The sequence below is a fragment of the Ctenopharyngodon idella genome, chromosome 3 (assembly GCF_019924925.1).
Source record: "Ctenopharyngodon idella isolate HZGC_01 chromosome 3, HZGC01, whole genome shotgun sequence".
Taxonomy (NCBI): domain Eukaryota; kingdom Metazoa; phylum Chordata; class Actinopteri; order Cypriniformes; family Xenocyprididae; genus Ctenopharyngodon; species Ctenopharyngodon idella.
In genome coordinates, this window is record NC_067222.1 from 11,618,786 (window position 1) to 11,630,469 (window position 11,684).

Sequence of the window (11,684 nt, forward strand, 5' to 3'; positions counted from 1 at the left end):
TAAAAAGCTAGGAGTTGAATAATGTTAACTTGCTGCTTTGCCTGTTTTTGATGTGCATGATGCCTCCTGCCATTTTAAGGCCCCATTTAGTAAAGTAATGTTATTCTGATGGTTTTGATGGGTTCCCTTGTTTGAATTTTTAGCGCACCACATCTGCCAGTTACATCAATCCATATTGTGGCTGAAAGCTTTAGGCTACAACATTTTTCTGCAACAAAGACAACTCTTGATACTTATTCTCCACTATCGATAGACTACTTAACCCCTCAGCTCAAATATCATCAGAACTTCTCACAAGTGCAAAGTGCAATGAGTTTGCAGAATTTTTTAATGACAAAATATACTGCATCTGGAAAGAATTAGGTATACCCTAATAGACAAGCCTTTGTTATTTGAAAAAATTCCTTTTTGAAAACTTGTGATTAATATGTTTATCATACCTACATTACCTACTTTTTCCATTGGATAGCACTTAAGGGTTGAATTTTTGGGTGGGGGGAAATTTTATTTATATTTTACTATTACTTCTATTTTGAGAATTTTCTTCTCCTTTTTTATGCCTATTTGTTAGAATATAAGTTTTGTTTGCATTTTATTTATTTATTAAACACAAAACATATTATCACCCCAGAAACATCTCTAAAGTATGTGACATTATCTCCCCTTCTGACAATGAGAAAGTTGTTCCATGCATTTGTTACGTCTAGACTTGACTGTGTTGTGTTTTTGCTGGGTTACCAAAGAGCTCTATTAAACACAACAAAGAGTTCAGAAGGCAGCTGCATGAATGCTAACTCGCTCTAAAACTAGAAATCATATTTCTCCAACACTCAGATCCCTTCACTGGCTGCCTGCATCATTCAGAACTGAATTCAAGATCCTAGTATTTAAATGCCCCAATAAACCTTTCTAATTTGCTGAATATACTCCAGCAAGATTGGTCTGAACATCAAATTGTAATTTGTTGATTGTGCCTAAGACACGGCTAAAAATTGGTGACTCAGCCTTTAGTTATTTCGGTCCCAAGCTAATGGAACTCTCTTCCTGACAACCTATGTGCCATTGACTCACTGTGCACTTTTAATAAAGTATTTGGAATAGTTACACTACTTATTACATTTTAAATATGGTAACTTGTAATATGTAACCTATAACATTTCCAAATTAACTTTCCCAACACTGTCCATTCTTACAGGACCTATATCTATACAAATTCATGTAGCAAACAATTCATTGATTCACTATTAAAGGTTTAGTTCACCCAAAAAATGAAATTTCTGTCATTAATTGACTCGCCCTCATGTCATTCCACAATCGTGATTATGATTTTCATATGTACTAAATCCTATAATTATTCTTATATCCAGTGTGAAACTCTCATGTAAATCTTCAGGCTTGATTTACATGTGAAAGGTTTTTTTTCACTGAAGGCAGGAGACAGATTTTTTTGCCTTCTGTTTTTCCTTGTTCAAGTCCATCAGGTCTAAAAGAAACATTAAATAAAGTGATGTTTCAAATGAGAGATAAATGTGAAATAAAAAGTAAACCCCAAAGTCAAGATCATTGATGAGTTGACCCCATCAAATCCGGTCGACAACAGAGTTTTTTTATGTCATATTATAAATAACTATTTTGGTCATGAAACTCTAGGGTCCCTATTTTAACGATCTATGGGCATGGTCTAAAGTGCATGCCGCAGGTGTGTCCGAATCCACTTTTGCTAGTTTAACGACGGGAAAAATGGTCGGTGCGCCCGGTGCATGGTCTAAAAGGGTTGTTTCTATTCTCTTAATGCACTGTAAAAAGTAATACGCTATATCTACTCCGCAAAATTGTGGCAACAGATTACAAGCAATATTATTAATTAAATTCAACAAATAGAATTGAGTTAGAATTAATCAAATTAATTCCTTAAATGTAAACCATTTAAAATGGGTAAAATTTAAGTAAAATTTAAACAAAATATCTGAATAACAGAGAGATGTCAATGATGAATTAAGAACTCTTTATTTTTTATTGCCAACATTGAAGACACCTGATGATAACAAGCAGAATCACTGAAGGAAAGAGAAACACATGAAGTAACAGAGGTTTAGATGTTGGAAAAATGTTGATTTTATTGTAAAACTTTGCTGCCGTACCATGGCTGCAGCAGGCGCAATGATATTACGCAGCGCCTGTGACCCCCTGCTTGCACAGGGAGCGTGCCTTGCAACCATGGAGACATTTGTGAGAGACGCTGTGTAATATCATTGCGGCTGCTGCAGCCATGGTAAGGCAGCAAAGTTCCTTGATCATTACGCCGGAATGAGAGTATAGTTCCTAGTCATATCGGCCTAGAAAATCGCAACTTTTAATTTTCCTTCGGTCTTAGTACACAATGTAACTACAGAAGAGTCAAGTTTTAAATAGGAAAAATATTGAAACTCTTTGGTCATTTTTTAACGAGATGCTAACGGTCTAATCAGATTCAATGAACTATGCTAAGCTATGCTAAAAGTGGTACCGCCAGACCCGGAGATCGGCTGAATGGTTTCGAAAACGGTAAAACTCAACTATTTAACTCTAGGGGAGTTGGAAAAAGAGCCTATTTTCAAAAAAAGTGGAGTGTTCCTTTAACATAAAACAAACTTACATATATTAATACAGTCATATTTAACACATGTGTAATATTGTTGTGGAAAGACTTGTCTTTTGGGGTTGTGTGTGGTCTGCTGATCATTTACGATTTAACAGAAGTTACTCCCATAATTCACGCAAAGTATCATGGGGCGTAGGAAAAAGGCTTCCTACCTTAGCCTATCTGCCTTGGCACTCACACATGACATACCAGTTTTAGAATATAAATGGTAGAGGTAAAAATCTCATTCTTCATCTGCTCCATTAGAAGCATTGATCCAAACTCTTTATAGCTTCCTGTTTTGAGTATGTTCTCCATTCATCTGGTATCTTCTTACCATAACCCTCAAATGTTTTACCGTAGTAGTTTTCCAGATCTTTCTGGAATCGGCACACAAACCACTTCCAGTAGGGCAGTTCAGAGAGATCAGGAGTGATGCTCCACTTCGCATAAACTTCTCCTGCTCGTCTGTAGTCTCTACATAGGACTGCATCATATGAGGCAGTGGGATAAAAACATTGATCACTTGCCACTGATGATGTGCAGATGTCAATGGACAAGTTTTTTGTTCTTCTGCAAAGCAGCCCATTAATTCCCCACACTCTGTGCAAAGGAACACTGTGATCTCCGTAATGGTTTTCTATGGTGTTGGTGCAGATGGCTCCACAGAACGGGCACTGAACCCAACAGCACTGACAGAAGTGATCAGTCAGAAGCTCATCTGGTCTGAACTTGAGGTCCATCTTTGATGGAAATGTCTCAGTGTTGAATCTACTTCTAATCTCAGATATTATAGCAGTAAGTTCTTTTCTTACCACATATTCTAGGAGGTTGAAATCATCAACATTATCATGTTTAACTCTACTGAGGTCTTTTTCAGAGAAGATCAGCTCATCTGAGATCTGCTGTGTGAAACTCTTCAACCACAAACCAACATCTCCTCTGTTCACTTGAACATGTTCAGTAGATTCATGTGCTGATTTCATGATCTTCTGCTGCAGGAGTTCAATGTTCTTCTTCATCTTGGGTAAAACACTGACACTGAACTTATCAGTGATGTACCGACTGACTTCATCTCTGATGAAACTCTTGAAGTGATCTTTGGGATTATGAATGTAGTTCAAGTGTTTGTCAAAATCCTTCTCTTCTGCCAGTGTCTTCAGGATGTGCTTCTCCAGATTTGATCTGTTTCCATTCAGTGATTTACAGTTTGATCTAATTTCATCAGTCAGATCTCTGGCAGTCTTCCTGTAGACACTCTGCTCAATGGACTCTTTCAGTTTCTGACAGATGATCTCACCAAAAACAGCAGCTGATGTTGATCCATGACAGTATTTCTGGACAAAACTCAGTTCTTCAAGGAGTTTCAGTTTCTCTTTAAAAGTATTTTGTTGATCTTCTCTCACGTTTCTTTCTTTAAATCTCTTTTCTCTATCCTCTGAAACTGATAGAGGAAGAAAAAAAAAATGTTTATTGATCACTACAAACATCAAAAACGGTAACCCATATGGAAATATAATATATGTACAATACATATAATCATGTATTAAATGTTTATATTGGAAATTCTTACAAACACAGTTTGGTGATAACACCCCCTAACAAAATTCTAACATCATTGTCCATTAGATCAGACAGTTTTAACAAGATATTAAGCTGAGCTTAACAGTTAACAATGGTTTAATAATTTCAGGGGTTTTCTTTGTTATTTCGGTTTTCTGTCTTTGTCTTTATGTTCAGCTCATGTTTGATAATAACCTGTTGTTTGGTAATAAATGCACATGAGTTCATCAAACCAGCTCTAAATCTTTCTGTTATGCTAATGTTGGTTCATCCTCTGTTTCTCTGCTGTCTCCGAATGTTTTTGTTGATCTGTGAGAAGAAACGATTAAAGACCCCCCATAGTGAAAATCAGGTTTTTAATGTTGTTTACATGTTGTTTTTAATGTTTCAACTCCATTACTGAGTATTTTCTCCTTAAAACTGACAGTATCAAAAGCACAGTTTGAAATTGCAGGGGTCTCTTACGTCACAAACTACCTTCATGTCACCAATCACATCAATGTGTGGGCGGGCTTTAGCATATCATTAACTATGCTACGAAGCAGGGGAGTCTCAAGACAAGCCAGAATATCCCAGTTTAGTTTTTCTGTTGATATGAAAAATCGTGTAGATTTAGCAATATAGCGGGTCTATGATGTATATTACGATGTTATGATGAACTATATGCCTTTCTCCACTGACGTTCTGAGTTGTTCAGAGCATTTTCAAGGTTACTGATTGTTAGAAGCCAGCTGTCCGACTCTGAGATGGCGAACGAGAACATGGTTTGTGTAACATTAGCAACACATTTTTAGCTGTTTGATAACTTAGTCAAGCCAATACCATTGTGTGTCCGACGTTGTAGAGATCAATACAAAGTCATTCTGCTGATCAAAAATGAGTTTTAAAGGATAAAATGATTGACTACAGGGGGACTTTAATAAAGACTGATAAAAATAAAAATGAATATTAAGTGAGATATTGCTTCACAAATGTTTTGAGCTTCAGTCCTCTGTAACATGTACAGTATATGTAAAAGGCTTTTGTGCATAGACTCTCAACTCTTGTGAAACTAACTAAAGCTATAACTGCAGTGACAGTCATTCTGTGCTGATAATTCAGAGGTTGTGTGTTCAAATCCTGCACAGAATTTGTACACTGACTGTTTGCACTGTGGCTTGCTGCTGTAGTTATACCTTTTTGTTTGTTCTTTAACTGTTCAGCCAGATTGTTTTCTTTCATCTTCCTCAGGATTTCCAGTGTGACCTCCACAGCTCCTTCTGGTCTACAAAACGCCTCCATCAGATCCACAGTGTCAATGGCATCTGCCTTCTCCAAATCAGCAGCTGAAGCAATTCCTTCTTTCTGTAAGTACCATTTAAACTCCTTCAGCTTTTCACTTTTTAGATTCTCAGTGTCTCCAGAAGCAGGTGTGGAACGGATGTCATCTTCTGTCACTGACTCACTTCTGCTGGACCAGAAGAAAAAGACTGAAAAAAAAAAAACAGTTTCTACAAACATGATTTAGCTTAATTTCAGTTCAAATTTAGTATTTAAACTTCACAGCAAAATCCCCAGTGTTAAATCAACACTGCTTAGTGACTATATTGTCCCAATCTACAAAGAGGTAATATTTGTTTTATTAGCTACGTTTCCATCCAAAGTTGTGGATTTAGCTTATGTAATTGGCTGCAATCAATGAAGCCACTGTGTCTCATTTTTCCTTTATCATAAATGACTTGCGCCTCAGAGAGGAGTAGATGAAACACCATAAACTGTGATCTGGTGTGTGGGGACGCAATTGTGTGAGATTCGTCTGGGATGTAATTATACCAAACATTTTGTTGGCAAACTTTAGCTCAGGCATTTCAGAACCATCAAACCAACATTTGAGAAGCTGTGATGCGATTGGTTGTCACGCTAGTTTGGGTTTTGTTTGTGTTCAGGTCTTTTATATTGTCATTTGTCGACTTGAAAAGTGTATGACATAAAAGTACGTTAGAAGATGAACTTAACACACCTATAGGCTATGTATTCTGGTTCGTCATGCACAACAAAATCCCTGAGGCCTGTTGCATGAAGCTAGCTGAACAAACAAACAAAAATTTTAAATCAACACATTAATGATTTATCTCTCATCCACCCGCAATTACATGGAATGTCAAACCGGTGGATTATCTGATGCGGTATAACCGCGATCCGCGCATTACTTTTGTGCGCTCTCGCAGAATGTCCTGAGCGGCTCCAGCAAGTTGTAGGGCCGAAGTGAAAGCGATCTTTTTGGCACGGAACGCCATTTTTTGCAGTAGGGATGGGCGGAACGGTTCGAGAATGGACACAGGCCGGGAATCCGCAACAGAACCGTGGCAAAGGGATATCTGAGCATGTGACTGGTTGTCTGAGTTTTGTCGACATTTGACAGCCGGAGGCGGCAAGAAATTTGACGGAGGCGGCCGCCTTGTAATTCCCCCTGGATGTAAAAGTGAACATAACCATGAACATAACCCATGTACTCCTGACACCAGAGCCGCTGAAGACGCAGTGGATTAGTTTTATTTTTTAAGGGAATGATGGGGTGAATTCAAAATAGTTTGTTCAGTAAAACTGTGAGTAGGTGATTTCTGCCTCAAAGTGCTTCTGCTTTCAGTCAAAACAGAATAAATGGTGTCTTATTAATGCATGTTTTATATACTCTGCTTTCAGTTTCAGTTCAGTCATCAGAGCAACAGAGTTCAGAACAACAATACCGACTGGTCCAAACACACAGGAACAACACGGGGAAAAGCTGTGATGCGAGTTTAAACAAAAGATATTATGCACTAAAATGTGTAAATGCCAAGTAAACAGGATTTTAAGATTAGGATTTAACATTAGCAAAGTATAATTAACATTTCACTTTTAGAACAACCACTGCAGAAATAAAGAGAAAAGATACTAAATATAAAAACAACAACAACAACACAAAACATATTCATGTTTCTTTGTGTACTTTTTTTTTTTTTAAAGCTTTATGCTGATCGCTTTTCACTGCCATTTAAAAATTCTCCTTTTCTTCCCCCCCCCCCCCCCCAAAAAAAATGAAAAAAATAAAGAAGAGAAAAAGTAAATGACTTAATTACACATGTCCACTGGGTGATTTATGAAGTAGGCTTATGTTGTGTAATATTTGGGGATCAGCATGGGTTTTGCATTCAAACTGAACAACAAACTCACACTGACACTAATTCAAATTAACATACTTGTTTCTTACTTAAACAGAGTGAACAGAAACTTACCTAGGAAGTGTTTTAGGCCTTGTCACCACTTTATCTGAATTGAAACTGATCACAATCCAAAGTAAAAATAATTTACAAAAATAATTAACAATTCACAACATAAGTACAATCTCAACAAATATTTGTCCTGTTTTATAATATCAATAATTTAACACATCTGCATAAAACTGTTGCAGGAAATATAAACTCACCAGGAGTCGAGCTGCAATTCAAGTTTGTTGAGATTTTCTTCCACTTCTGGTTCTGTAAGAAAAACGCTCCTCCCTTTTGCAGATGCATCATCTGCTTTTTACCTGTAGAAAATGTTCCTGCATGTTTTTTTTATGACAAATCTGGTCATTTTGAGCGTGTTTTGGGGCTTTTTGTATTTGAGAGCAAGAGTGAAAAGATGTTCACAGCTCATTGAACTGAGAATCAAACACTCACGAGCTATAGGTAGTTTATAAAGATTTAAATATGATTTTTTTTTTTTTTTTACAAAACCCCTTCACTTCAGAAGGTCTTTATTAACCCCCTGGATCCATGTGGATAACTTTTATGATGGATAAATCATGAGCACCATTCACTGCCTTTATAAAGCTTGGAAGAGCCAGGATATTTTTTAATATAACTATGATTGTGTCTATCTAAATGAAAATACATCATATACTGTACACCTATGGCTTGAGGGTGAGAAAATCATGGAATAATTTTCATTTGCGGGTGAACTAACCCTTTAAGCATTTCAGGTGGTGACATTTTAATTATTAGGCTATGGATTTTTAAAAATGACCTTTCATGTAAGGCAAGGCAAGGCAAGGCAATTTTATTTGTATAGCACATTTCATACACAATGGTATAATTCGAAGTGCTGTACATAAAGAAGAACCAAATACATAATAATAAAAATGGAACGCATAAGAAATAGAAATAACAGTAAAACAGTATATATATATATATATATTTTTTTTTTTTTGGTTGTGGACAGCACATGGTCCATGTGCGATGACGTCATCACTAGCGCGCGCGGTCAGTCTGTCTAGTCTTCTGAGGAGCAGTTCACGGTATTTCGCATATTTAAACTATTGTAAAATACACTTTACACAGTGTGTTTATGCAACAATATAAGAGGTCGTTTCTGCCTTGTTTCAATCGAGTACAGCGCTGTTTATTTGCTTACTGACTTAAACACTTGATAAACAACGAGCATAAGGAAAACATTAGTTCATTAGCACTTAGCGATTTTGTGTTTTTGTGTGTTTGAATGATTGTTTCGATGTTTGGACTGATAATGTTGATGTTACTGAATCTGATCTGTGAGGGGAATTGATGCTGCGATTTTACAACATGTTTATCTATGGGAAGATCAAATTTGTTATAGTTAGGCTACTTTACATCCTTATAATCAGGAACATATACTGCTTAATACTGAGCCGATATAATGAGCCATGTGGGACATTTAAAATCTATAATATAGGGGCAGAATGAAACAAATATGGACAAAAATGTTAACAATCAGACAAAACAGAAATGCATAGAAATGTGTGAATTTCCACAGATGTGAGTGCAGTGTTATCAAATGAGTATTTTAAATTGAAGTGCTCTTTGTGTTGATGCTGTTATTTTTAATATAGTAATATAATGATATACAAAGAGGCAACTCTTTACATTTATAAGGCTATGGTCTCTTCAAAGATATTTGTTTCACTTACATAAATGCTTAAGTTTGTAAATAAGTTTAAAAAACTCTAAATAACTGATTTATTGTTAATTTAGGCATATCTCCTTCTTCCACACAGTTCATGTTCCTCCTCCCACAACAATCCTACCTTCAGTGATTTCACCCATAAATGCTGGAATATTCCCATCGGATGAGCATTAAAGCATCAGGAAGAGCTGAAATCTGCAAAGACTGAGTTTATTAAAGAGGACAGTGAGAACATGAGTGATCCAGAACCCTGCAGAATGAAACACACTGAAGAACAAAGAGGTTGGTGTTTATTCTTCATTCATTCATGAAGGTTATAAAGCTTCAAGAAGATTCATAAGTTCTGTACATCTAGTAATTTGATTGTTGTTCCACCCTTTGGTCAGCAGCAAAATATGTATGTCCTGTGCGAGCGATAGCACTAGCCCTGCTAGTAAGAAGAAGAAGAAAAAAGAGTAATTCTTGACAGTATCTGTCATGTCTCCATTACACAGCTTTTCTCCCGATGTCTCTATATGACCGCAAACTTGTAACTTATAGCTCTGGAAATTGCAACACGGATATTACTAGCTGTTCATCCATTTTGCTTTCGGCGCTTGTTTGAATGCCCCGTTTGTACTGGTTGTGCGGGTAATCGTCACAGAGCGCAGTGGCAAAGGTTGAACTATTTTGAACTCTTACCACGGCGTGCAAGTGCGCGTGCGCTTTGGTCGATGCAGCAACAAAAAGTGCAAAGAATTATAGAGAACAACAGGTAATACTTTACAATAAGGTCACTTTTAACGTTAGTTAATTGGTTAACTAAGATAGAGCAATAGCTACATTATTTTTTTTTTTGTTAAGGTTAGTTAAGAATTACAACTGATCATTGTTAGTTTCATCTCACGTCCATTAAAGGGATAGTTCACCCAAAAATGAAAATTTGATGTTTATCTGCTTACCCCCAGCGCATCCAAGATGTAGGTGACTTTTTTTCTTCAGTAGAACACAAATGAAGATTTTTAACTCCAACCGTTGCGGTCTGTTAGCCGTATAATGCGTGTCAATGGCAACACAATCTATAAGAGTCAAAAAAACATGCACAGACAAATCCAAATTAAACCCTGCGGCTTGTGACGGCACATTGATGTCCCAAGACACGAAACGATCACTTTGTGCGAGAAACCGAACAGTATTTATATCATTTTTTACCTCTAAAACACCACTATGTCCAACTGCGTTTCAGCATTCGGTTAGTGAGGTCTGATTGCGCTGTGACAACGGAAGTGATGTCTCGCGCTTATACTTCAATGAGTGCGAGAGATCACTTCTGTTGTCAGAGCGCGATCAGACCTCACTAACCGTGTGCTGAACGCAGTTGGACATAGTGGTGTTTTAGAGGTAAAAAATGATATAAATACTGTTCGGTTTCTCACACAAACCGATCGTTTCGTGTCTTGGGACATCAATGTGTCGTCACGAGCCGCAGGGTTTAATTTGGATTTGTCTGTGCATGTTTTTTTGACTCTTATAGATTGTGTTGCCATTGACATGCATTATACAGCTGACAGACCGCAACGGTTGGAGTTAACAATCATCATTTGTGTTCTACTGAAGAAACAAAGTCACCTACATCTTGGATGCCCTGGGGGTAATCAGATAAACATCAAACATCATTCATTTTTTGGTGAACTATCCCTTTAAAATAAGTTCTTTTGATTTTAGTAATGTTATTAAACAGTAACTAAGAAATTAACATTAACTAAGAATAATTAATGCTTTATAAGTATTTTTCATTGTCAGTTTGGTAATAATGAATTAACATGTTAACTAATGAAGCTGTATGTCTCAAAGTTTTACTGAACAATAACAAATAATCAGAACATTTCTAATCATAAGGAAATGTAGTCTAGATCAAAATATAAAAAGTTTAAGTTTGAAAATAAATAGTCTATTAAGTAATTGGTGCTGTGATGAACAACATTGCGAATTCAAAAAATTGAATGGCTGTTTGAAGAATTTTAATTACTGCTCAGTAGCAGCTGCTTTGTTTACGGGGTTTCCAGGGTAACCACTGCATTTCTGCTATTCAATCAGTGCCCTCTGCTGTCAGAGAGTGAACGTGAACTTCCATTCAGCGCGTCTCCTTCACTCGTTCTGCCCTGTGCTTATCGTGCATGTTGGGCTTTTTTACATCTGAGTGCGCGTGTCCCTTTGACGCAGAATACAGCAGTGTTGTGCATTTTATACGGTTGATGGGCATATCATGCATATTCATATCGTGCATTATATCGTATTACCGAATATCGGCACACGCCTACCCATAAGTCAAGCCCGTTTCTGAAAGAGAAGTAACCATGGTAACTTACTTTGTAACCCTTACCAGGGGGTGCGTTTCCCAACACGAACTATGGTCGGAAGTTCCATCGTTACCACTAGAATTACAACCATAGTTGGCTAACGATGCTTTGGGGAAACGCACCCCTGGTCAGGTTTTCTTTGATAAACCCAGAGTTTCTTTTGGTGTGTATATATATATATATATATATATATATATACACACACATATATATACACATAT

The 11,684-nt window shown here is 36.8% G+C and overlaps 1 protein-coding gene across 13 annotated transcripts in view; it reads left to right on the plus strand.

The window, feature by feature from the left end:
- LOC127509938 (gastrula zinc finger protein XlCGF52.1-like) overlaps positions 1–11,684 on the plus strand; it is a 316,344-nt gene that overhangs the window by 30,587 nt on the left and 274,073 nt on the right. For 2 of the 13 annotated variants that reach the window (XM_051889333.1, XM_051889331.1), the window contains exons 1-2: positions 5,406–5,529; positions 9,216–9,406. The exons of 5 other annotated variants lie outside the window; for them this stretch is intronic. In XM_051889333.1, coding sequence (XP_051745293.1) covers positions 9,358–9,406 — 49 coding nt within the window. In that variant the 5' untranslated portion in view covers positions 5,406–5,529; positions 9,216–9,357. Of the gene's footprint in view, positions 1–5,405; positions 5,530–8,401; positions 8,481–9,192; positions 9,407–11,684 lie in introns of those variants that run through there. 6 more of the 13 variants (XM_051889332.1, XM_051889327.1, XM_051889330.1 and 3 more) reach the window with 5 other exon arrangements.